The sequence below is a fragment of the Miniopterus schreibersii genome, assembly GCF_964146895.1.
Source record: "Miniopterus schreibersii genome assembly, chromosome: 9".
In the NCBI taxonomy this organism is placed as follows: domain Eukaryota; kingdom Metazoa; phylum Chordata; class Mammalia; order Chiroptera; family Miniopteridae; genus Miniopterus; species Miniopterus schreibersii.
This window is the reverse complement of record NC_138118.1, coordinates 1,368,321-1,393,642: the sequence shown is the minus strand read 5'-3', so window position 1 is coordinate 1,393,642 and position 25,322 is coordinate 1,368,321. Positions and strand designations below refer to the sequence as shown.

The following is a 25,322-nucleotide window of genomic DNA, read 5'->3' as shown; positions in this document are numbered from 1 at the left end:
CGCCCCGTTTCAGGAGCTGCTCAGAAATGCAAACGCCGGCTCTCACTTAAAACCCGGTATCTAACCGGGTCTCAGGACGGCGCCGAGAGCAGGGCAGGTGCACCGGGGCCCGCGCACCTGCTCCACCAGCGCTGCACCTGCCCCAGCGCAGACCCGGCGGTGCGCATGCGCGGGGGCGAAGACTCAGCCGCGCGCATGCGCGGCCACGCTCGGCCGGACTGACGGACGGGGCGCCGGACCGCGCTCTCCCTTCGTATCCGTCCCAGCCGCAGTTCCTCCCGCCCCGGCTCCCGCCTCCCTGTCCAGACGCTGAAACGAAACTCGGGCCCCGCCGCCGTACGCGCGGCCTACTCGTTCCCGCCGTCAACGGGAGACCCGCCTGCCGTAAAGCACAGCGCTCCCACTGCTGCAAAGCGCTTACGACAGAGCCGAGGACCAAAGTACCGCCGGCAGCCTCCCCCGCGGCCCCGCTTTACACGTTGGGGTTTGTAGATCCGAGCGGGGACCCCGCCCGTCCGCCCGTCCGTGTCTTTCCCGCCCTCGGAGGAAGAGGCTCGGGGGCGCCGCGGCCTCCGAGGGGCGGGCCCGCGCCGCGCCTTCCGGCCGCCGTCCTCCCGGCGTGCACCGCGGCGGCGGCGAGGCGGCGGCCATGTTGCGGTAGTTTGTTGTTTTCTTCCTGCGGACGGGCAGGGCCGAGCCGCCGGGACCCGCCGCCTCGCTCGTCGCGTCGCCCGTCCCGGCCCGCCGCCCGCCGGCCTCCGGGCCCCCAGCTGGCGCGGCGGGGCGAGGCTGAAGCCGGGCGCAGCGGCAGCATGGCGGCCGCGCTGGGAGCGGGCGGAGGAGCCGGCGCTGCAGGTACGTGAGCCGCCCGCCGGGCCGGTCGCGTCCCCGCGGCCCCCGCGGGCCCCGCCGCCGTCGTCGTGTCCCCGCACGGAGCCCCCTCCAGCCCGGGGAGCGGCGGCGGGGATGGGGGGCGGCCGGCCTGCCCCTGGAGGGCGGGGGTGTCGCCGCGGGGCCCGGCCGTCGGGTGGGTGTGGAGCCCGGGACGGAGCGGAGCTGGAGGCCACCCTCGCGAGGGGCCCGGGGACACGGCCGCGCTCCCGAAGGTCACCTCCCGGGCGTGTTTTCAGGGGACCGCCCGCCCGCCCGCCCGCCCGGTGGGGGCCGGGTAGCGGTTCGTGTCGGCGTCGCCACGGAGCGAGCGGGCCCCGGGCGGCCGCTCGGGCCCGGCCGCCTCCTCGGCGAGCGGCGGCGGCTGTGACGGGACGCCCGCCCCCGCCCCTCAGAAAGGCGCTTTCTGGCGAAGCCGCGTTTTATCGATTGAGTTGTCCTTTGTTTTGTTTTTTAATTTTTAAACGCGGGTCAAAACCGGATAAGACTCTGAAGAGACTTTTTAAGGATAATGGGAAGTTTGACGGAGGAGACCCGTCGGCGGGCTCCGGGGAGGCCCGGTCGCCATGGAAACAGCAGACCCCACGCGCGTCGTGTCCGGGGCCTCCCTTCGGCCGTGTCACCCACCCAGCCTGGCGTCTTGGCCGAGGGGTCAGAACCTTTGGCGACGGGATCCGCTGCTTGCCCCTTTGAAGTCAGGATTTTATTTTATTATTTTATTTATTTTACTATTTTATTTATTACTTTATTTTATTATTTTACTTTTTATTTTATGTTTGCGTGTTCAATCTTCCGAGTCCAGCTTTGAAACCCGTGGTTCTCCCTTCCTCACTTGCGCCGGCCGGGGGGCCAGTGGTGCGTTGTGTGTGTTTTTTGGGGGGGTCTCAGAGCTGGGCCTGGTAGCCCGGTCCGCGCGCAGCCCCTCGGGCTCCTGGACTTCTGACTCCGCAGCGGGAGAGGCCGGCGAGTGGGACCCAGGCGTCCGAAGCTTCCCGGTGTCCTCGGCGCGGCTGCCGCGGCCGGAAGTGTGGGAATCGCTGCTTCCGCTTCCGTTCCCGCTCGCTGTCCCTCAAGGGTCCCCCTGCCCTGGCCGGTGCGGCTCGGTGGTCAGCGCGCCGGCCTGCGGGCCCGAAGGCCCAGGGGCTCGGTTCCCGGCAAGGACACGCACCTGGGGCGCAGGTTCCGGCCCAGGCCCCGTCGGGTGTGTGGGGGAGGCCACCGGCCCACGTGTCCCTCTCCCATCCTCGCTTCTCTCTCCCTCCCGCCCTCTCTCAAATTCAGTGGAGAAAGTATCCTCGGGGGAGGGTTAAAAAAGCCCAGCCGGCCGGCCAGCACCCCCTGCCCTGGCCGTGCTCCCGCCGGGCGGCGGCCCTGGCTTTAGGTCGGTGTCAAGTATGTCCGCCGCCTCCTGCGGGCCTCCCTGCCTCCCTCCCTGCCCTGAGGTTTTCTGGCTCTGGGTTTTCTCCAGACGCTTAACTCCCGTTGGGGGCGCTATTTAGTGCTCTGCTCTGCTTTGTAATCTCCCTTCCCCGGGGTCCGCCAGCCCGGCCCCACGCGGACGGGAGCAGCCTCCCTCTTCGGAGCCCTGTGTCCCGCGGCCCCGGCCGGGGCTGTCCGTTCAGCGAGCGTTTGCCACGCGAGCGAGTCAGGAGTGAAACGCCCGCCGTCTCCGGGAGCCCCGTTTGGCTCGACGCCGTGCACATTTCCAGGCGGCGGCCTCGCGTGGTCTGCGTGGCATGCGGTGGCGCGGTCGCCTCGTGCACTTCAGGGTAGGCCGGGAGCTCCCGCGTCTGCGGTAGGGGCGCGTTTTGGACCCCCGTTGTTGAACCGTTTCGGTCTTTCTCCGTTTTCACCGCTGTGGAAAATGCGGCACCAGACATCTGCAGACGGGTTGGTGTGCTGAGGTCCTTCTGGAGGATAGATAATGCTGCAAGTGCAAATTACATATGTTTACAATTTTGATAGCTGTTGTCAACTTGTCCTCAGAATGGCTGGTACCCCGTTATCCTCTCCATCAGTAATGTATGAGAGCACCCCATATCCCATACATTTTCAAAGGGTTTTTTATATTTTTTATAATCTCGAGACAGAAAAATAGCCTCAGTGTTGTAACTTATATTTCCATCTCTAGTGAAATTGTTTCATACAAGTTTTTTTTCATAATGGTGTTGCCATGCCAAGAGTTCCTGTATGCTTTAATATTTTATGCTCCTATGCCCCCCCCTTTTTTTTAAATCCTCACCTACGGATATTCTTTCCATTGCTTTTCAGAGAGAGTGAAGGGGGAGAGAAACATCGATGTGAGAGAGAGACATCGATTGGTTGCCTCCTCCATGGGCCCGGCCCCTGGACTGGGCAGGGGATGGAGCCTGCAACCAGGGTACATGCCCTTGACCCAATTGAACCTGAGATCCTTCAGTCCGCAGTCTGACACTCTAACCATTGAGCCAAACAGGCTAGGGCTGCTTTTTAATATTTCATTTATCTTTTATTCCATATGGGATTTTATTTTGGGTGTGGTGTGAATTTGGGGCTTCTCACAGTTCTAATATGATTTATTGACTTCACCTTTTTAATACATTAGGTTCACATTTATAATTTTTAAAAATTATTGCTTCATTGTGTGTTTATTAAACAGCATGTTCTTTTAAAGAAATTTTTTTTAGCATATATATTTTTATTGATTTCAGAGAGAGGAAGAGAGGGAGAGAGAGAGAGAAACATCAGTGATGAGAAAGAATTATTGATCGGCTGCCTCCTGCACACTCCCTGCTGGGGATCCAGCCCACAACCCAGGCATGTGTCCTGACCGGGCAGGAATTGAACCGCGGTCTCCTGGATCATAGGTTGATGCTCAACTGCTGAGCCACACCGGCCAGAGTAAAGAAATTTCTTGATTAGCCCTTTGCATTTTTTAAAGAATGAACTTCAGAATCTTCATTCACGTTCTATAAAGAAGTCTGAAATTTTTATTAGGATTGTATTGGGTTTATTAACATAACTTGGGAGTGATTGGTGTTTTTACCATATGGGTTTTTTCATCCAATAGTAAGAATGTCTTTGTCAAGTTCTTTTTTGTCTATCAGTCATATACCACCGGTTCATTGAATATCTACTCTGTGCCAGGCATTTACCTAAGAGTTTGGATGCATACCCGACAAACCACACAGATTCCTTCTTGAATGGAACTTACATTAGTACAGTTTTCTTTTTTATAGTTCTTTCATTTTTTTGTTTGTTCAATTCCTAGATATTTTATATTTGTTTTTATTGTGGATGGTATAGTTTTGTTTATCCTGTTACATTCTCAAATTTGTTACTGATCTGTAGGAAAGTTTTGTGGGATTTTTTGGTAATTGAATTATATACATACACATGGCTTATTAGAATCTTGTTTTAATAGTTTGGTGCTTTAGATTTTCTAGTTTGACAGTCATATCTGCAGTGTCTTCTGTTCTAATATTTGTATCTCATTTCTTTTTCTTATATTTGCCCGGAAGCATTCACTATCAGGCCCTGCACTGTAATGTTGAATAATTCGGGTGATGGTAGGTGTCTTTGTTTTGCCATCTTGTCCTGAGTTTAATGAGTATTCTTGCTGTTGAGTATGGTGTTTGCTGTAGGTTTCTGATATTTTTGTTTAGCTAAGAAAATTTGTTTTTTGAGTTGGGTTTTTAATTTTACCAGATGCTTTCTCTGCCTTTATTGAGATGATTGATGAGGCCCTTTCTTTCACCTGTTAGTGTAGTGTAATGTATTGATAGACTTCCAAAGCTGAACCAGCCCCATGTTCTTGGATTCAAAACCTTGCTCTGCATGTTTAGTTCTTTTTGCTGTATTGTTGATTTCATTTTAGGGTTGATTTAGGGTTGTGAGAGAGTGCTTTATAGTTGTCTTCCTTTGTACTTGTGCACATGTGCTATCCTGTTTTTTACTAGATACGTAGCTTCCTAGAATGAGTGTGAAGTTTTTGGGACAGTGTAAAGATCTCTTTGTTAAATGTTGAAAGAACTCTAGTCTGTAAAGCCTGTTTGGTCTGGTTCCTCTTTAAGTTACTTTTCAGTTCCTTCTGTCATTATTGTCTGTTTAGGTTTTTAAATTCACTGATAATGCTGATAAATTTCTCTGGAAAAATTATTCTGTGCTCTATTTCAAAATAATTAACATAAAATAAAACACTTTAGCTTCTTAAGAATGGGTGTGTTGAAGGTAAATTTTTTGAGACCCGTGTATCTCTGAACAAATTCTTACTTTATTTTTGTAGTTGAGTGATGATTTGTTAGGTCTAGAACTGTAGATTTGAATGCATATTCCTTAGATTTTTGGTTGTATTACTGTGTGTGTTCTGTCCAGTTCTGTTGAGAAGTCTGATGACAGTTCTTTATTTCTGTGTGACGGTTTTTTCCTCCTCCCGTGTTCCAAAATGTCATTGGCATAGGTCTTTTTGTCTTTATTATGCCGTGCGTTTGGTCGATGCTTTAGTCTGGAAATACTCATCCCTCAGTTCTGTGCAATTTTCTTACTGTTGTTTTTCTGCCTTTCATTTTCTCTGTTCTCACCTTGTGAAACTCATGATTGGGTTTTGACTGATCTATATTTAAAAAACCCTTAAGAATAGTGAGACAGTTCCTTGAGATTCTTTTGGAAGGATAGGTACCTTGGTAGTTCATAATCAAGTAAAAGATGAGGAGAACAGACTGGAGAAGCGAGGCCCTGCAGTTCCTTCTCCCAGGAGGCTCTGCTGCCACTCCCTCTCTCGCTACTTTTCTTACAAACTTGGGAATCTTCTTCCTGTTTGGCCAATTGCTGTTCATCTTCAGCTGATTTAACTATGGTAAATTTGGGTCCACTGTTCTAGATACTTTGATATTTTCCGTCTTTTTCGAGAGAAAATGGAACTCTGTACTTACATATAATTTGGCTTTTAAAATATTGGCAACTAAGTTGATTAATAATAATTTAAAAAAACATAATTCAAAGAGAGCATATGTCTTGTAGGCCACTAGATTGCAGCCTGTATGTCAGAGTGGTTCTGTCTGCGTGATTTAGTAGATACCCTGTGTAATTGATCTTCCTACCTAAATTTGAGGAAGTCCTGACTGCTCGGTAATATTTTGACATAGGAAATCAGAGGCTGTGTTACCGAGGTTGCTTCCTAAATAAATTCAAGAGCTTTGTACTTGGTAGATCTGAGTTGAAACCTGGGTTTGCTATTTATTAATTCTGGTTAGTCTTAGTTTTCACATCTGTCAGAGGAGGATTTGGGATGGATTAAATGAGAAAACGAATGTGAAAATGCTAACTTGGAGTAGAGTGGACCTGTGTTCAGCTCGTCGGTGGTGCTGGCATTATTTGGGTTTTGTCAGTCAGGAGAACAGGAGCTGTGCTACGCATTCCAGGTTTGGGGGGTTTTAATACAGGAATCAGGCTTCTACAACTCCTGGAAGGGCTGGAGGTGCGGTGCTCAGGAAAACCTTCTCTGTTTATGCCAGCCTGATGCCAGGACCTTGCCTGCAAGTCCTTGTGACTGAGGACGTAGGGAAGCTCATTCTGCAGCCCTGGAGGAGCTGACTTTTGATGGTATTGAGACTTGAGAAGCCACCGCTGACTGTCACAGATCCTACAAGCCCAGATGCTGCACCTGGTTTGCAAGAGCTCCCTGACCTCTGAGAGCCTCCCTTCGCTGTGTGTGTGTGTCCTGCCTTTGCCTCCGGAGGACAGCTGTAGTGGTTGTGGCTCAAGCCTCCTGAGTACCTTGCCCTGAGACTAACTCAGCAGCAGGGAAGGAGTCCCTGGGAAGTGCGTTGCTGACTTTCTCTTCCCCACCTCAGGAGCACAGTGACCACAGCAAACACCACTGTCACTCGGTCTGTGGGAGGAAAAAGATGGCTGGAAGGGCTTGGTCCATTTCTTAAACTTCACCAGTTCAGGGGCTGGTCTTTAGTATTTTAGAAGCATTCATTTTTTAAAAAGAGGGATGGTCTTCACTTCCTGTAGATCCTAAGTCATGGTGGGAACACTCAGCTGGCCAGGCTCAGACAGCACATCCTCTTCAGGCTGCCAAGGATGACCAGGAGCTCGGTCCAGCTGGGACAGCTTCCATGTTGGGTGGCAGAGCCTTGCTGTCTGTCAGGCCTCCTGCTGCCGTTGATTCCCCAACGCAGGAAGAGGAAAGTCAGTTGCAAGACAAACATAGCCTGTGCACTACACTGCATAAACAAAACCTGAAGTTCATGCAGGGGCGACCTGTCCAGGGGCCCTATGAGAGGTTTTAAAACAATGATAAGTTACTTTTCAAGCAACATGATGTGGAGGGCTCTTTTTGGAAATTTTGCTTGACCACCCAGAATTTAAAGTTGTTCTGTGGGGCTAATAGCTTATTTCAAAGTTCTCGAATATTGCCCCGATCCTTTTTTCTAGCTCTATTTAAAGGGTCTGGATCTCTAAACAGTAAGATACGGAGGGATTTAGAATACATGAGAATGGTGTTGAGGCAAAAGAAAGGAGGATGAAAACCTTGAGGCTAGAGCAGCGATTTTCAACCTATGTGCTGGGAGAATTTTTCACACATGCACTGTTTTACATTATACCTATTTTTGTCAGATTATTCCTATTTAGTCAGCACACTGACCTCTTTTCCCTTAGGTTGTCAAATAAAAAAATGACAGCAGCTAACAACAGTAGCCATCAATATGAACGCCCTGTCTCGAACCATAAATATATAGGTCATAGAGTTGCATCTTATTGGTCACGTTGCATAAGGTTGCATCTGGTTGGTTAATTCTTGATACCAGAAATCTTTATGTACAAATACAGGTATCTGATATTTTAAAAAGTCACTTTGGAGCAAAAAAGTGTATTTATCTTACTTTATTCCTCACCTGAGGATATCTTTCCCATTGCTTTTCAGAGAGAGTAGAGGGGGGAGAGAGAAGGAGACAGAAACATTGATGTGAGAGAGACACATGGGTTGGTTGCCTGCTGCACACGCCCCAGTCAAGCCTGCAACCGAGTACATGCCCTTGACTGGAATTGAACCCGAGACCCTTCAGTCCACGGGCCGACGCCCTAACTACTGAGCCAAACCAGCCAGGGCTAATTATTTTTTGAAGTCAATCAAAATTATACCTATTTTTGTCAGATTGGCAAAAAATGTATCTTTTGGTGTTGTGTAGAATTTTAGTAATTAGTTTATTTGTGCCATGAGATGAGAAAATCGCTGGACTAGAGCAAAGATTGGCAAACTTTGTATTGGCCCAAAGTGGGCTCTGTGGGTCACATGGCTTCTGTTGCAGTTCCTCTGCCCATGCGGCTTGAAAGCAGCTGTAGGCAGTACGTATTGAATTGGCATGCCATGTTCCAGTAGACACTTATGTATGTAAACAGTCACTGGCCAAATCTGGACAGAAACAGGTGGCCAGGACTGTAGTTTCCTCACCCTTGGACTAGACAGTTGCTAGAACCGTGTTCCAAGCTAATCTTTAAAGATTCTAATCCAAGTTCCAGGTTCTTCAGGAATGCACTGCTCTTCCTTGAGAACCCTGGGCTAATGTGGACACAGTTTGTTCTCGTGCTTCTGCTGAGAATGACAGATACGAAAAAGGGTCTGTCTATGGAGGACAGAAGAGAAATGACTGCAGAAAATGTGAGAAGAATAAAGAGAGGCACGAGGTTCTTGTCTTATATTCTGGGGGAGAGAGAGGATGTTCTTGCTTTTGCTTCATTAGGTGTGGTCTTTCCTTTGCTTTACATGCCTTTGTCCAAGCTCAGGGTTGCCCACGTTTGCCACCACCCTAACTTCTTTTGGGAATTGTATGTTTCCCTCTTCCCACCTGCTGCTGTAGCGATATCTCACTGCGCTGCTTTTACAACTTTCCCTGTTCACTCTGTGTCAGGAGATGAGATTGCTTTCTTTTTCAGAAAATAGAGGCCTCCACTTGCCTTTTCAACACAAACTTCTCTTCACTTTCCAATAAGTCACTCCAAGCTCAGAGTCCCAGCTCTTTGCCTTCTAAGCCCCTCACTCCCAGTAGTTATTCCCACCTTTCTTCACCCTCCCCTGGAATCACTTATCTCTTCAGTGTGTACACCTACACGTGGTCAGTGTGCTTCCACATTAAAAAACAAACACACCTTTATTGTAAATAGCCCCCTTCACCAGCTGTTCCAGCTCCCTGCATTTCCAGCCAGAGCTGCCTGGGAGAGCCGACTGCACCTGCATAAAGCAACCACATCTAGGTCCCACTCACGTCCCTCCTCACTTTCTATCTTTACTCTCCTGTTCTATTTTCCCAGTAAAGACCTTAAGTTAGATTACATATGTATGTATTGGGGTTACTGTTTGTCTCTCCCTGTTAGACGGCAACCTACTGGAGGGTAGAGGTTTTTGTTGTCTTGGACTCCCCTGTATGTCAGGTGTGTAGAATGATGCCTGGAATACATTAAGTGCTCAAGAAATAATCATTGAATAAATAAAGGGAACAGGTTTCATGGCCTCAGTTTGAGTCTGTGTTTTTGTTGCTTAATTTGCACTTCCTTATTTTGGAATAATTTTATAGCCTTTTTCTTTTGGATATGTTATGGGGGGGTGTCTCTTTTGGAGAAGTATTTATTTTAATTATTTTTGCATGACCCTGGCCTCTAATTTTGACTTTTGTGGGATTTAACTCACTCCAGAAAGTATTTATGTGGCAAGATGGCAGTTAGGTTTTCTTCTGGAGGGTCTGCTCTGATTGATAGCTTTTGATTCAGGCCACAGGGATTTCCAACCCTAGCTGTCTATCAGAATTACTGGGAAGTTTTAAAAATAAAAAAATAGAGCCCACCAAATCAGATCAGGATGGGGCCAAGGATTTTACAATTTTAAGCAGTGTTTGTAGGTGATTGTTATTAGCTAGCTTGGTGTAGGGTTTTCTGGCTTCAGCAGAATTGGGTGCTGTAATTTATTAGCACTATCTGCCAAGGCTGATTGTGACTAAGTATTAATTCCTTCACAGTCTACTAATGTGAAGCCATAAGCAAAACTTTTTGTTCATGTTTTCATAGATAGGGAATGCTCCCCATTTTCAGGAAGTATATAATCTGGTGGGGGAAGGAAAAGGAACATAGAAACCCTTTAGAAAATAAGTGTAAAATATGTGGCATTGACCTGAAGTCCAGCAGGAGGTAGAAGGGAAAGCAGTGAAAATAGGTATTTTGATTCTGTTTGCTTTTCTCACAGGTCATACTTTGGCTGCTTGTCAAAGTATGACCTGCAGATTAAAAAAACCACAAAACTTGAATTAGTTGCTTACATTTAGTAATTAGGAAAAAATTTACAGCCATAAATTTCCCTCCAAGTACCAGTTTTGCTGCCTCCTGTGCTCGTTTGTCTCAAAGCATTTCCCATTTCCCTAGTTAGTTCTTCTTTGACTTGTTAGTTGATGAAGTGTGTGCTGTTTAATTTCCATGTATTTGTGAATTTTCCAGTTTTTCTTTTTTATTGATTTCTAATTTTATTTTACAGACTATGCTTTGCATGATTTTGACCTTTTAAAATTTATTAAGAATTGTTTTAAGGCCTCACGTGCATGCTGCACAGTGTTCTGTGTGCACCTGCGTTTTGGACTGGACAGTCTCTGTTGATCTATTTTCAAGTTCATGGGTTCTTCTCCCAGTTCATATATACTGGTGAGCCCCCTAGTGAGTTTTTCATTCAGGTATTTTTCAATTCCAGAATTTTCTTTTGGTTCTTGTTAATAATTTTTCTATTTGATGCAATATTATCATCATGCCCTGCTTTGGTTTTTTAATCATAGTTTCTTTAGAATTTGTCTTTTTCTGTTTTTGTTTATCTGTGAATGTCTAGTTCACCTTAATTAATTTCTTGAATAATTGTTTTTCATTTGATGTATGCCTTTAGGGTCAATTCCAGAGACTCTAAATAGTCATTTCATTAAAAACAGTTTGGCCAGTTTCCCAGGCCAGGGGTTGGAGCTCCTCATGCTCTCCTGGGAGCCAACTCCTCAAGGACTCTGTCTTTAACGTCTTCCGTTCCTGGGTCTATAAAGCACCTGTCCTGTTCGGTAGCATGTAGTAGGAATTGATGTATTATTACTTAGTAAGAACTTCTTTGGTTAATTCCAGCCCCAGGCTAGAAACATTGCAGGGTCTCTGTTGGTGTTTATATCCCCTGGCTCCCTAGGTGGACTTTCTGGGGAGGTATCTGTGTGCTGGTGCTTCTCAGGTCTCTTTGCTGCATGTGTGTGCATCTGAGATGAAAAACTTTAATTTCAGGTCTTTGCTTTTCCAAATAATAAAAGTAAATTTAAAAATAAGGTATGAGCCCTGGTTGGTGTGGCTTAGTTGGTTGGAGTGTTGTCATGTGCACTGAAGGGTCATACGCTCGATTACTGGTCAGGGCACATACCCAGACTGTGGATTCAGTCCCCAGTCCCTGGTCAGGGAATGTATGGGAGGCAGCTGATGGACGTTCCTCACTCATATCGATGTTTCTGTCTCTTTCTCTCCCTCCCTTTCTCTCTAAAATCAATTAAAAAAACATTCTCCCCTGAGGATTAAAAAAAAAGAGAGATGTGGAGCATGCTGTGTGTGCAAAATATATGTTTAGTATGGGGGAAAATGTAAAATACTAATATTTTTTGCACTGATTACATGCTATGGTGGTATTTTTTGGATATTCTGGGTTAAATAAAATGTTTTTAAGTTTCACTTGTTAAAGTTTCATGCTTTTTTACCTTTTAAATTTGGCTACTGGAGAATTTAAAAGTACAATTGACCCTGGAACAACATGGTTTGAACTGCACGGATACACATATACGGACTTTTTTTGATAAATGTGTAGTTGGCAGTCTGAATCCCTAGCACAGATTCAACCGACCATGGATCAAAAACAGTATTTTTGGTTTGTGGTTGGGAATCTGCAGATGCAGAGGACAGACTCTTATCTATGCATTGTGCTAGGCCTTTTTATAGGAGAGACTTGAGCGTCTGTGGATTGTGGTATTCTCAGGGTTTCTGGAACCAGCCTCCCATGGGTACCAAGGATGACTGTTAAGTTTTGGCAGAGGCCAGAGTTATACATGGATTTTCGACTGCATGGGCATGGGTGGGTTTTGGTGCCGCAACCCCTGCCTTGTTCAGGATGCATTGTATGTTTGTGTCGTGTTCCCGCTGTTGAGCAGTTCTCTACACTGTTCTAATGACTCCCTCAACGAGGGTCTTTGTTCTCTATGATTCATTTGGAAGAATGTAAAGATTACAAAAAGTATTATAACTATTAGCAAGTCAGCAACTTTTTCCTTTTGTGTAGTTGTAGTAAAAATATATACTCAGAAACCATTCTTTTATAAAGAGTATTTTGTTAAACTTTATGATTAAAAAAACCTGTTTTATTAGTGTTTTTTCATGCCTAATGATGTTCACTAAATTGATTTTCTTTGAGTAGCTTTGTACTTTAAAGTTTTTTAATTATTAAAAATGGCTAAAGTATTTGTAAGAGTTATATATGGAACTTTTGTATTTTAAAATGTCATACCAGGGATCCTCAAAAGAAAGGTTGTGTCAGTATTTGAATATGTGGATGTGTTTTAATTTTGGAAGACTGACTTTATGGCCTCTCCTTCACAGATGATGACTTTGATCAATTTGACAAGCCTGGTGCAGAGCGGTCCTGGAGGAGAAGGGCTGCGGATGAGGACTGGGACAGGTACAGACACCTTCTCGTGTCGGAGTCCACGCTGGTTTATCTCATTCTTCCACTTGGCTGTGCAGAGATCTTCTCTGAAAACAGTGTGTTGGTTGCCTGAGGCTCTTCCCAAATGGGCTGGAAAGCAAGGGCGGGCACTGCAGGCCTGTGCTGGGTGGCCAGCGGGATACTGGTTTTCTGATATCTCTCTGTGTTTCTATACGTTGATGGTATTGACCTGGTGGACACCCAGAGTTGTTGTTGGAGTACTCGTCCGCAAGAGTCCCTGTGTCCACATCCTATCCAATACTTGGTAGACTAAAATTTTTGCCATTTTAATATGTATTTTAAATTTGCATTTCCCTGAATCCTAGTGAAGATGAAAATATGTTGTATCTTTTTAGGATGCACACACACACGCACAGGCACACACACACTGGAAGTATAAGGGCAGTCCCCAGTAATGATAGATGTCAGTTCAGTGTAGTGCTTCCGATGAGTAGCTGGGCACCGGGCAGAGGGATGTGTACTGGGAGAAGTCCACAGGATGGAAGCTGGGGGTGGAGTTCTGTTTACACATCTTACCATTTTCAATACTGTGTTGAAAATGTGAAAATGACTTTGGATTGCTGTCAGAAAGTTTAATATAAAGGTAGACTAAAGAACAGCAATGCTGTAAAACGAGGCCCGATTCCTGTTGGAAAACTAGGGTGTCCCAGAAGTTTCATGGAATACTCTGCATTGGAAACTACTTCTCACAGCCTTTATAAAGTTCAGTACTCTCCAGTGACTCTTAACCTATAAGAAGTTACTCAGAGCTTAGAACACAGTCAGTCACCTGTAAAAGAAGTGGTTTTACCGGGAAGTAGTGATAACTGGTTTTGTTTAGAAGACTCTCCTGGGGAGCTGAATAAAATATAAAGTGTATTTTAGCAGTTTACTCATCATTTGGATTTTCTCTTCTGTCAGCTATTTTTTCACATCTATGTCTGTTTTTCTTTTGGGTTATCTTCTCCTTGTTGATTTTAGGGATTCTTTGTGCTTTGGGAAATTTATTTTTTGTGCTTGTAGAGATTTCCTCCCAGTCTGTGGACTGTGTTCCCTTGAACAATACACAGTCTCTAAATAGGTTTTTCTAAGTAATGTGAATATCTTAATCTTTCCCTGTATGGTTTTGTTTATTCTTTTTTATTAAGATATAAAATATATATCTGCAAGACTAGCACAAAACTCTGACATGCCCTTGTAGGTCTGCTAAGGGTCTCTGTAGTGTGAGGAAGCCTGCTCCCATCATTCAGAACATAAACATGCTAACAGAAGACTGCAGATGACTGATAGGCCTTCCGTGTCGCACAGAAATAACTCCCTCAGTTGTTAACGATGTCCTTGTATGTCGTCAGCAACATTATTGTTCCACGTTTTAATTTTTTCAGTTTTTGCAGTTTGATGAATGTCAAATTCTCAGTGGTTTTGCTTTTTAATTTTCCTAGTTAATGATGTTGGGCATCTTTTCCTATGTCTTGTAGATTTTTAAAGGTAGGAGAAAGCACAGATATTACTATATATTTTATTGTTTTACTGATTACTGAACCAAGTCCAAAAAAAAAAGCGAAAGATCCCATGTTGAGGTGAGAAACTAAGCTTAGAGGTCTAGTAAGAGCCACCTCCCATAGCATAGCCTCTCATACTTAAGAGGACCAATGTTTCCTAAATGTTTGAAAATAAGTTCATTATTAATAAAGAAGGGAGAGTATAGCAAATGTAAGGTGAAAGTACCCAAGCCCCAGAGTCCTGGTAGATTCCCAGCACCTACAGGCTTCAGTGTAATAGGGTGATACATTGGTTTGTCTCTTCTCCCCAGTGAACTGGAAGATGACTTACTTGGAGAAGATTTGCTGTCTGGCAAAAAGGTAAGAAAAACAGGTCTTTCTGAAACTAAATGGTAGTCATTTAATTACACTGAAAATATAGGAATAAATTCTCTGATAACTTATAACTCAAGCAGTAAAACCTATTTTTATAACCTATAAAATGCTAAGAAAAGACTACTTATTCATTTGCTTCATCTTTAAGTAGAAAACCAAGTCTTCCTTTTCTTAAGTCTTTTTCCCTAATGTTTGTGTGTGGGGCTTTGATTGTCTTTTGGGAGGGGGAATGGTAATTTATATATACCATACAAAATTATTTTAATAGGGAAGGAAAGTGTGAAGTTCCCCCCTGCCCACCCCTCTAAGATACTGGTGTATATTTAACCTGGAACTGTAGAAACATGACCAGTTGACAGAGTCACCAGCTGCTTCTGTGTACTGACATGATGAGTGCACACGGCATCAGGAACAGCAGTGAGGACTGGAGTAGTCAGTTTATTTTCACATGCCATCTCTATTGGACAAACCATACTTTTATTTTAATCCCTTATCATTTCAATTTGGTGATCCAGTTATCTAAAATCTGCTTATTTCTAAAATTTCACTTTTTTTCTTTAAAAAGTCTTTAGGTTTTGGATACTAACAGTGTTAAATTTAGTAAAATCTTAAGGATACCATTCTTTTTTGTGTGTAAGAAAAATTTTTGTTGGATGCCACCAAAAGACTTTCCTTTTCTGTTAGAATTAGAGTAAATATGGTCATTATGCTTATTGTTTCTATACTTACTTGACTGTGCATCTAAAAATTAGTCTGGGGTGTGAGTTTGCTATATGTGGGATTTCTTGTTTTGTCACTGTTATATTAAACTGAGAAAACTTTCTGAATGGCAAGTGTTTAAAAACTAAGTTAGAAACAATCCAGTCAACATAATTTTGTACTTTCGTAAGAAGTCTTTTTGTAGAAGTGACACGCATTAAGTAGATCTCTTATTTTAATTAGAATCAGTCGGATTTGTCAGATGAAGAGCTGAACGATGATCTTTTACAAAGTGATAATGAAGACGACGAGAATTTCAGGTACTCAAAACGTTAGCTCCTTAAAGTGGTCTTCATTTAACTAAGTTGGTAAGAACTGTTTGTCATTGATAATTATAATGGAGATAACTTAATGTGGTATTATATCTTTAACATATGATTATATTCTAAGTGGGATATTAATGTAACTGATGTGAAAGCCATATATATTTTTCTATAAGTAGATCAACTGTTTAAAGTCTGTGTTGGCCTTGCATTTATTGACCTCTGTGGGTTCTGCTGAGTGCAGGTTATAGAAAGGCTCAGTACAGGTATGCACCACTCTTTTAAAGAATTCCTGTATCTGGATGGAGCAATGACTCTGGACTTGTCATCTTGTTTGTTGCAGTTTGCTGCTTTTGTTTTCTCATGGACAGTTTTTGCTTATACCTAGCTGTTTCCTGTTTGGGACTTGCCATTTTTGAAATTCCTTTGGTCTGTACTTTAGGCTCCAGTTGACTATCTGAATATAATTGTTTTAGTCTATTTGGGCTGCTATAATAAAATACCATAAACTGGGTAGCTTATAAACAGCAGAAATTTATTTCTCACAGTTCTGGGGGCTGGGAAGTCCAAGGCCAAAGTGCTAGCTCGGTCAAGGTTCTGGTGAGGACCCGCTTTCTGGTTCACAGATGGTGCCTTCTCCCTGTGTTCTCACGTGGTGGAAGAGGTGAGGGGCTTTCTGGGATCCTTTATATAAGGGAACTAATTCCATCATGAAGCTCAAACCACATGACTTAAGCACCTCCCAAAGCCTTCTCCTCTACACACCAGCTGTCACATTGGGGGTTGCCCTTGACCAGAGACCTTTGGAGCCCTAGCGGGTTTGGCTCAGTAGTTAGAGTGTCGGCACACGGACTAAAGGGTTCCGGTTTCAATTCTGGCCAAGGGCAGGTACCTCAGTTACAGGCTCGGTCCCTGGCCCTGGTCAGGGTGTGTGGGAGGCAACCAATCACTGTGTCTCTCACACATTGATGTTTCTCTCTCTTTCTCTCTCTTCCTCCCCCCCTAAAAAAAAAAATCAATGGAAAAATCCTCGAGTGAGGATTAAAAAAATTTTTTTTTGAATGTTAAGGAGCAGACTTTTGGAGTTTTTGAGCCACACGATGTCTATGTGGCGTATTCAGTGTTTTGTTAGGATTGGGTACTTAATACGTGGGACTTATTTATCTGCAAAATCTTACTTTTAAGTGTATATTATACTTAAAATGGTATTTAGCTTTTGTGACTTAATAGGTAGAATGATTTTTTTTTTGCAGTTTTAAAACCCCTGGTATGTTACTCAGAAATTACGAACTAGTTTTTTCCTATTTGTGACTAGGATAAATTTTGTTTATTTGAACATTAAAATGTAGTTTTAATACACATGTTTAATATTTTGATTTTTAAATAGGAGTTTATGATTTGCACCATTGATTTTGAAAAAGAAAATAAATTGTTCTTATAATTCCATCTTTGACTTTCTCTTTATAGGGTAATACTCCAGTTTTTACTTGGAAATCTTAGAAAACATGCCGTCCTTTCCATTCTGGTAGTTAGAATGAAACACACTTTATTTGCACTTAAACATTCAGACTTCAGCGTTTGCCAGTCAAGTCAGACCTGTTTTCCCAAATGGTTGATCTGATTCTCTTGCTCATGTAACCTGCAGCTGCTGATAGTGGGCATGCTGTCCCATTGAGTGTGGGGTGCTGGCTCAGCACAGCACACGGGCTCTGTTTTCAGTCATTGTTGGAGTGTGTGTATTTGTAAGAACTGGAATAACTTCTCCAGTCAAGGTTTGTCCTTGCAACAGTTAACTGATATGTGATTTGGTTTTGGGCTCCATTCTGATTGATTGGCACCTTCCTCTGTATTTTTGCCCTCTAGTTCTCAGGGTGTCACAATTAGTCTGGAAAACACATCTGGCATGGTCTCATCATACGAACTGGCTGACAGCACTAACGACCAGTCTGGGGAGCAGGAATCTGAGTATGAGCAAGGAGAGGATGAACTGGTTTATCACAAGTCCGATGCGTCTGAACTGTACGCTCACGAGTACCCAGAGGAAGGACAGTACGAAGGCCAGGATGCCGAGCTGACAGAGGACCACATGGAGTATGTGGAAGAGCCAGAGGAGGAGCAGCTGTACAATGACGAGGTGCTGGACATCGAGATCAATGAGCCTTTAGATGAATTCACAGTGAGTCCTTCTCCTTTGTACGCCAAAGATAACCTGGCTGCCAGGGCACAGGTTTCTAGACTGATTTGAAATGTATTTCCTTCCCTGGGGAGGGCGGGAAATTAGACCTTATTATCGCTGTCTGCCAGTTTCTTTATCTGAGCTGTGACAAAGTTTGTGTTGACAGCTTGTTTGGCGGAGGTAATGCTCCTTTGTCATCCTGGAAGGCTGTGCAGAATTGTGACCTTGAGGATTGCACCCTCAGGAAGAAAACAGCTTTGTGTGGTGGAGATACACTGTCAATTGTTGGAAGTACTTAATGCAGAGCTTTTATCCGGGCTTTAGACACGATCTGATAAAGTCCTCCTAAGGTGAAAAGATTATTGACCTGCTAAAGACATCTTTAAGGTGCTAATATTCCACAGTGATTGATGTCCTGTTCATTCATCCTTTCTGTGCCGAGAGCTGTCCAAACAGGAATAAAGAGATGGGAGGTTATTTTAGGGAATGTCATAGGAATTCGTTATCTGCAATCTGGAAGCGGAGATTGTACTGATTTTTATTTCAGAAAGATGATTTTCATACAGCTTTTTTTTTAAGTTGAATATCCACAGAGAAAACAGTGCTAGCGAAAGGTTGCTCATCTGTCCTTAGTGATTCATCATTAAAAGAGACTTGTTTTTGAAACAAACTCTTAACAAGATCACGCGGAAGGATGTGATCTCCATGGCTGCAGTAGGATCTTGGGGTTCTCAGGACACTGGGATTGCACTGAGGTGCATGGTAAACTAGGGCTGTGGTGGTGGTGGTGCAGAGTTTTGGGCTGTCCACAGCTCCGTGGTGGGGGAGCTCTGCCCTATCCTCACGTTCTCATTCAGAGGAAGCTTGCATTTGAGAAAAGTGCAAAAGTTGCTGGATTTTGGCCAATGAGATATATATATATATATATATATATATATATATATATATATATATATATATATGTATATATGTATATAATTTCAAAGAGGGTTTGTTTATGCGGAATCTTAGAATACTTAGTTCCAGTCATAATTGTGTTTACGTATCTCTGTAGTTATTTTTAAGACTTGCTTCTTTTTGAATGCTTTCCTTTCAGTAGGTATAGTAATGAAAACTGAAGTTTTGGTAAACAGAGGCACAGAAAAGGCATCCTGGGTACTTGTTCTTTGCTAAACCTGTAGTGATTTGTCTTGGTCATCCTTCCCGAGTATGGGCAGGTGCCCTCTGCTTTCCTGATGTGTTTGTACACCAGGTTAATGTGGGACACTACTTAGAATGCTTCTTAAAAAGTTAAGCCACGCTCTTTAAAAATTGTGCCTACTGATTTCCTAGTTGTAGCATTTTATTCTTACTAGTAATCATCAGTAAGGTGATTGGCTAGTTATACCTGGACCTCTCCCTTGTAAATGCAGTAGTTCAACAAGTCTTGACTGATGTGTAAGCACTGGGGGCACAAATATTGCTAAGACATGAAGCATGGCCTCTGCCTTCTGTGAACTTAGAACTTAGTGGAACAGACCACAACTAGAAAGCACTCGATACGTGAGTGTGCATGGCCACATGGGGCACCCTCACTGTGGCATACCGTCATAGTTTGTTTTGAAGAGAATTTCTAGTAAGTGAGTTTCCCCTACTTGTATTCCATCAGTGTACTGAGGTTACATTTAGGCCCCTGGTTTATCAGGTCCATCTGAAATATCCCTCCTTTTGTGGTCTGAGATTCAGGTATCCAAAAGAAAAAAATGTTGCAATTGAATATACACAAAGTACTTTTCTATGTTAAAATGAATTCTTTTCAGAATTTAAAAGATTTACTTAGAAATTCTGAAAGTGTAGTATTTTCAGAGTTATGAACTTTAAAGATGAGCTGAGTAGTTGGGTGTCTATCCGTGAGTGGTGTCAGCTCACCTCTATACATGGAGCTTTACAGCCATGGTCATGCTTTCCTTTCTGCCGTGTTTCTCTAAGATGATTGGTGTCTTTATAGTTCATAGCGGTAGAATCTGGCATTACTTCTGTGGTCAGTAGGAGGACTTAAACTGTGAAATCCTCCCCCCAGCTCTGTAGCGAGGAGGCCGGCGCTGGTGCTCATGTTCATTCATTCCTCACTATTAGACTAACGAGCACATGAGTAGATCGCATGCCTGTGTGTCCATGGAGTTTAGTTTATTAAATGCTTACTTACCTGTGGTTGTGGGTCCTGCTCTGCGCAGTGTTGACCACGAGCACGTTCTGTCAGTTTGAGCTCACTGGAGAGCATGTGGAAGATTCTGTGTACCACGGGCAGAGTCAAACCACAGGGCTTGACATGTGAAGAAGCAGGTCTGCACTGGTGAGCAGCTGGTGTTCTTTCCCCTTATTCTCAAAAGTGCGAGTCTTTACATGCTGGAGATTTTGCTGGTTCTATTCTTGAGAGTGAAATGGAATTTGGCTTAAAAACTTGTACTTAGGAAGGAGTGGAGTGTATATCGCTTATTATTTAACAAAATGTTAGAAAATTATTTGTCGAGTGATTTCCACTGTAAGCACAGTCAGTTTATTTGGGGCCTTTGAAATGAACACAGTGACACTTCATAAAACATTGTGTAAGAACAGTTTCAGGCTGGTATTTTATGAAAAGGGTAGCAGAGTTTGTTTCCCAGTGAGAATCCAGTGGTGCAGACTGTACTCGGGTGTCTGTTAGCTGAACTTTTGATTGGCATCATCTGGCCGTATTTGTTCTGCTCTCTGTGACTCATGAGTGGTGATAGTTGGTTTCTGACGGTCTCGTCTGCCTTGGACATTTTGGAAGCTTGTTTACATTGGGACAGTGGATATTCCTCTCTCTTTATACTGTACAGGTCCTTCAAGCTCTATGGCCCATTCACTCTTTGTTGCCTGCCTGTAACCATCCAGTGTTTGTTTACTGGGGGGCCAGGGGACGCTGGAAGTCCATCTCCCCCAGATAGGGTCAGATCTTCTTGTCACTTGTTGGCGATAATTGCAGGAACCCTTCTTTCTCTCTCAGCTTGGCTGCTTCCTTCTTTGTGCCCTCAGGGCCTCCTACCTGCTGATGTACTCCTTCTATTGCATACAGCACCTGTGTTGAATCAAATTGTCGTTCTTTTGTTGTCTTCCGTCGCTATGAGAGTGGTTTGAACCAGGCGTGGTCCCCGCCCCTTACTGCTGCCAAGCTCTCCTTGGGAGCATGTGGTCACTTTCTTTTTAGGTTACTCTCCTTAGTGCTGATTTTATTAGAGCGATTTCTCAGGGCACTTGGAGTTTGGAGCAGAGCCCCTGTCACTGGCTGTAGCAGTTGGGTTACATGCTGTGCTCTGTTCTCATTAGCACAGGGGAGGTCACCTTCCTTTGTGCTTAGTTCTTTCTCCTCAGGCAGGTAACTGCTGTAGTAAAATGTGCTAAAACAATTAAGCATGAGCCAGCAAGATGAAAAGTGCTGAAAATTCCCCAAAAGCTCTATGAGAAATACTTATTTTCTCTTTAATAGCTGTTAGGATGAAGCATTCTTGCAGGCTTATGAAGGGACATCTTTGGAGGAATGTTAATGATTAGACCCAGCCTTAGAGTATAAATGACCTCATAATATGTGTGAGTTAATAAGGCAGCATATGTCATACATACTTAGAAAGGATTGATCATTTTGGGAAAAGTTGGATCTCTCCTTGTACCTTATACCTATGTGGATCTCAGATTGAATAAAGATTTCACTGTAGCCCGGCTGGGCGTGGCTCAGTGGTTGAGCATCGACCTAGGATCCAGGCGATTGGGGTTCGATTCCCAGTCAGGGCACATGCCCGGGTTGCGGGCTCCATCCCCAGCAGGGGGCATGCAGGAGGCGGCTGATCAATAACTCTCATCATTGATGTTTCTCTTTCTCTCTCCCCCTCTCTTCCTCTTCTTCCCTCTCTGAAATCAGTAAAGATATATTAAAAAGATTTCAGTGTAAGAAAAACAAACAAGCATACATGCACGCACAGACACCAAATGTACATGTATTAGAAGGAGACATTTTAACAATGATGGGTTTAGCTTTATGTTTACCAGTAAATCGGAATACTCACTGAATGTTAGAAGTTTATTTCCCACCAGTGTACAGAAGTCCAGGGGGCATTTCAGACCTGGCGTTGTCCTCCCCAGGGCAGTGGGGCCACTCGGAATTGCGCATGACATTTTGTCCCGTCTCATGAGCTGTGCCTTATATTCAGTGTATGGTATGTTCAGTGTATACAGATGAGCCCCTATAGAAAGGGTGAATAATGTGAGAAAGTAATCCAAAAATTAGATAAGGAAATGACCAGGAAGTATGTAAAATACATTCAGTAACATAAAAGTTAAAACAAAATTTAGAATTTTACCCTATTTTAATATTGGCAAAAATAAAACTTATTGGTCAGGTATAGTCTCATTCAGTTGAGGAACCTTTGTGCAAATAGTGACTGCCAGGAGGCAGTTTTCCTTGGTCTGTCATGTCTGGGTGTTTTGTGAGCGAAGAGCTGACTGCCCTTTGTTCCTGGGTGTCTTCTCAAGGATGTTTGATACATAAACAGCCTTGAGAGACTGAGTGCTTTCCTCCTGAGCAAGGGGCAGGCATGCTTTCTGCTCGTCACAGACTCAGGATCCCCTGTGTGCAGGTTCACCCCCACCTTCACACGGCCTGGAGCCTGTGTCTTCTCGCAGCACCCACCAAACAGTGGCATACAAGAGGGTAAAGTCTTAGACTCTTCACTGTTCTCGACAGTATCAAAAGCCTTAGAGTCCTTGGTTTTATCCACTTTGACAAAGTCATCTGAAAGTTCATCTGGGATGTGTTTAAAGATAGCACAGGTATTTGTCTGCAGCCTTGAGAATAAATGGAACCATGTAGATATTTCTGGAAGGTCAAGTAAATGGTGGCCTTACCTTACAGGGACTGTAGGGCACCTCTCTGTCGGACATGGAAAGAGGCTCATGATGTGTCAGGTGAGAAGAGCAAGATAACAGAATTACCTGCTTAAGTTCCCCAGTAACTGTGCATAGGTGTGTGTGTGAGAGACTCAAAAACCATCTATGGATAAAGACAAAAATGGTAATAGTGAGTACCTTGAGGTGGTGGGGATGTTTTATGTTTTGTACACCAAACATTTTTAAATGGTTTGTTTTTGCTCTGAGAATAACTTCTGTCAACACAGAAACACAGGGTGGTTAAAATGTTGACCCTTTAGCCCAGCTGGCGTGGCTCAGCGGTTGAGCATCGACCTAGGATCCAGGAGATCAAGGTTCGATTCCCTGTCAAGGCACATTGCCCATGTTGCGGGCTCAATCCCCAGTCAGGGGCGTGCAGGAGGCAGCCCATTAATGACTTTCTCTCATCATTGATGTTTCTGTCTCTCTCCCTCTCTCCCTCTCTCTCCCCCCCCCCTTCCTCTCTTAAATCAATAAAAACATATTTAAAAAAAAATGTTGACCCTTTAATTTGGAAGGCTCAGAACTAGATTGCATTTGTTTAACTCCTGGGATTTCTACTTGCTGTAACTCTCACATGAAATACCTATGGGTTGTTTTCAGTACAAATCTGTTTGTAGAACAGAAAGTAAACTCTCATCTAGATTAAATAGTTGATCTTTTTATACCACCTGTTAGGAGGTAGACTTTTTTTAAAGTCACACATACATTTACTTTCTTAGCCTTCTGTCCTTGATTGTTGGTTTACCTTGTTTATGCTGCTTGTTTTTGTGTTGACTGACGATTCCTTGTACTAATGCTCTTTGTTCTTAGGACTTTTACCAGTCCTTGGAGGCAGGGGTGTGCTGGCTTGTTTTCTTAGAGTGGGATTACTGTCTGGCAGGCAGTCACAAAGACCATTATTTAGCACTGGGGCCTGGTTCTGTTCATGTACTCAGGAATTGGTGTCTTGTGCTGTTTGTCCTGTTCATGTGCTCAGGAGTTGGTGTCCTGTGCTGTTCCAGCACCTTTTAGAGAGCTTTGTTTTTGGAGGGCTGTCATTGCATCTTTTTTAGAAGTCTAAGTTATATAGTCCTCAGGGAGGACCAGCCGCTTTAATTTACCACTTAAAGGCGTCTTCCTAGTTTTTGACCCATTTTCTTAAATGCCTGCTGGGTGTTGATGAACCAGTAGCGCTTGGCTCATGTTGCCTGGCAGTGCACATGGCTCTGGGTTGCTTCAGACGGGGGGAGAGCATCCTGCAGTTCAGATGACTTCATCTCAGGAGCTGTGTTTAAGCACATACTGTATTAGAATCTGAATTATGGAACTAAAAAGTAATTTCAACTTGAAAAGCCTATTTTAGGTGGCTCCTTTTACTTAACGAATGTTCTTGGTTGTTAATACAAAGAAATCACTATACTCAAAACAAATTAGAAAGATCTAATTATGAAGATGATCGGTTTTTCTAATTGTACGGCCACATCAGTGCCATTGTGCTGTTGTCTTCAAAAATGGTTTAAAAGGTTTGCTATTTTAGTTTTGGCACATATAGAGGAAGAGATGAGAGAAGTTTTTAAAAATCTTTGCACTGTTTAAATATTTACTTCTCAGTTGTGATAACATTTACGTTCAGTGATGGGCACAGATATGAAGTGTGCAGTTCAGTGTTTTGATGTGTGAGTCCATCCAAGTCACTATCCTCTCATTGGTAAGAAACAGCTCATTACCCCAGAGAGTTCCCTCTTCTTTCCAGTCAGTCCTGGCTCCTCAGAGGCAAACACTGTTCTTACTTTGTCACCTTAAATTAGTCTTTCCTACTAGAACTCTGTCAGTGTCGTCCAGTGGAACGTGATGGTACAGTGGTATCTGTGTAGCTTCTTGCTCAGCACAGTGTGTGTGTGTCAGCAGTGCCTCCCACTTTATGATGTGCTTTACTTGGTCATTGTCCTCATGATAGATACTTGGGTGGTTTCCATTTTTTGCTATGAATAAAGTAACTGTAGAAATTATTTTACACATCCTTTTGTGGCTGTATCTTTCCCTTGGTATTAACTAGGAGTGGAGTTACTGGGACCAGGTAGAGTTATGCTCAGTTCTGTACAGAATCGCCACATGGTTTTCCAAAGTGGCCATATTCTTCTCCCCCACCAGCCCTATGTGAGAGTCTCAGTTCTCTGTCATTTGATGTTGTTAGTCGTGTCCATTCAGTATGTACTTCTAGTAGGCATGTTACCATGGTCTGGTTTGTAGTTCTCTGATCACTAATGATGTTTTATACCTTTCTGGGTGCTGCTCTTATATACCTTCTTTGCATCCATTTTTGGTCTCTTTTTAAAAAGTAGGTTGTCTTTCTAATTTTTGTATATGCTATACATAGTCTATATAGTCTACACAGAAAATATGTATTGTCATACAGACATATATATTCTCTGTAGATTTTTTGTGAAGATTGTAGTATCTCTACATATTGTCTGTGTATTTTAGATATCTATATATTCTAGATGTAAGTCCATTGGCATATATACATAATGAATATTTTCTCTGAGCTTGTGGCTTGTGTTTTAATTTTCATAAAGCTATTTTTTAATGAGCAGAAAATTTCTATTTTGATGAACACTAATTTCGTTACCCAAGAAAGCTTTGCCTACCCCAAAGTTTCACAGATGATAGTCCATGTTTTCTTTTGGAAGCTTTATAGT

General features: G+C 43.7%; 1 protein-coding gene across 2 annotated transcripts in view; it reads left to right on the top strand.

The window, feature by feature from the left end:
- The first annotated feature begins 275 nt into the window (after window positions 1–275).
- RBM33 (RNA binding motif protein 33) overlaps window positions 276–25,322 on the top strand; it is an 87,620-nt gene continuing 62,573 nt past the window's right edge. For both annotated transcript variants that reach the window (XM_081147440.1, XM_081147439.1), the window contains exons 1-5: window positions 276–855; window positions 12,520–12,598; window positions 14,439–14,487; window positions 15,445–15,521; window positions 17,388–17,700. In XM_081147440.1, coding sequence (XP_081003566.1) covers window positions 813–855; window positions 12,520–12,598; window positions 14,439–14,487; window positions 15,445–15,521; window positions 17,388–17,700 — 561 coding nt within the window. In that variant the 5' untranslated portion in view covers window positions 276–812. The remainder of the gene's footprint in view (window positions 856–12,519; window positions 12,599–14,438; window positions 14,488–15,444; window positions 15,522–17,387; window positions 17,701–25,322) is intronic.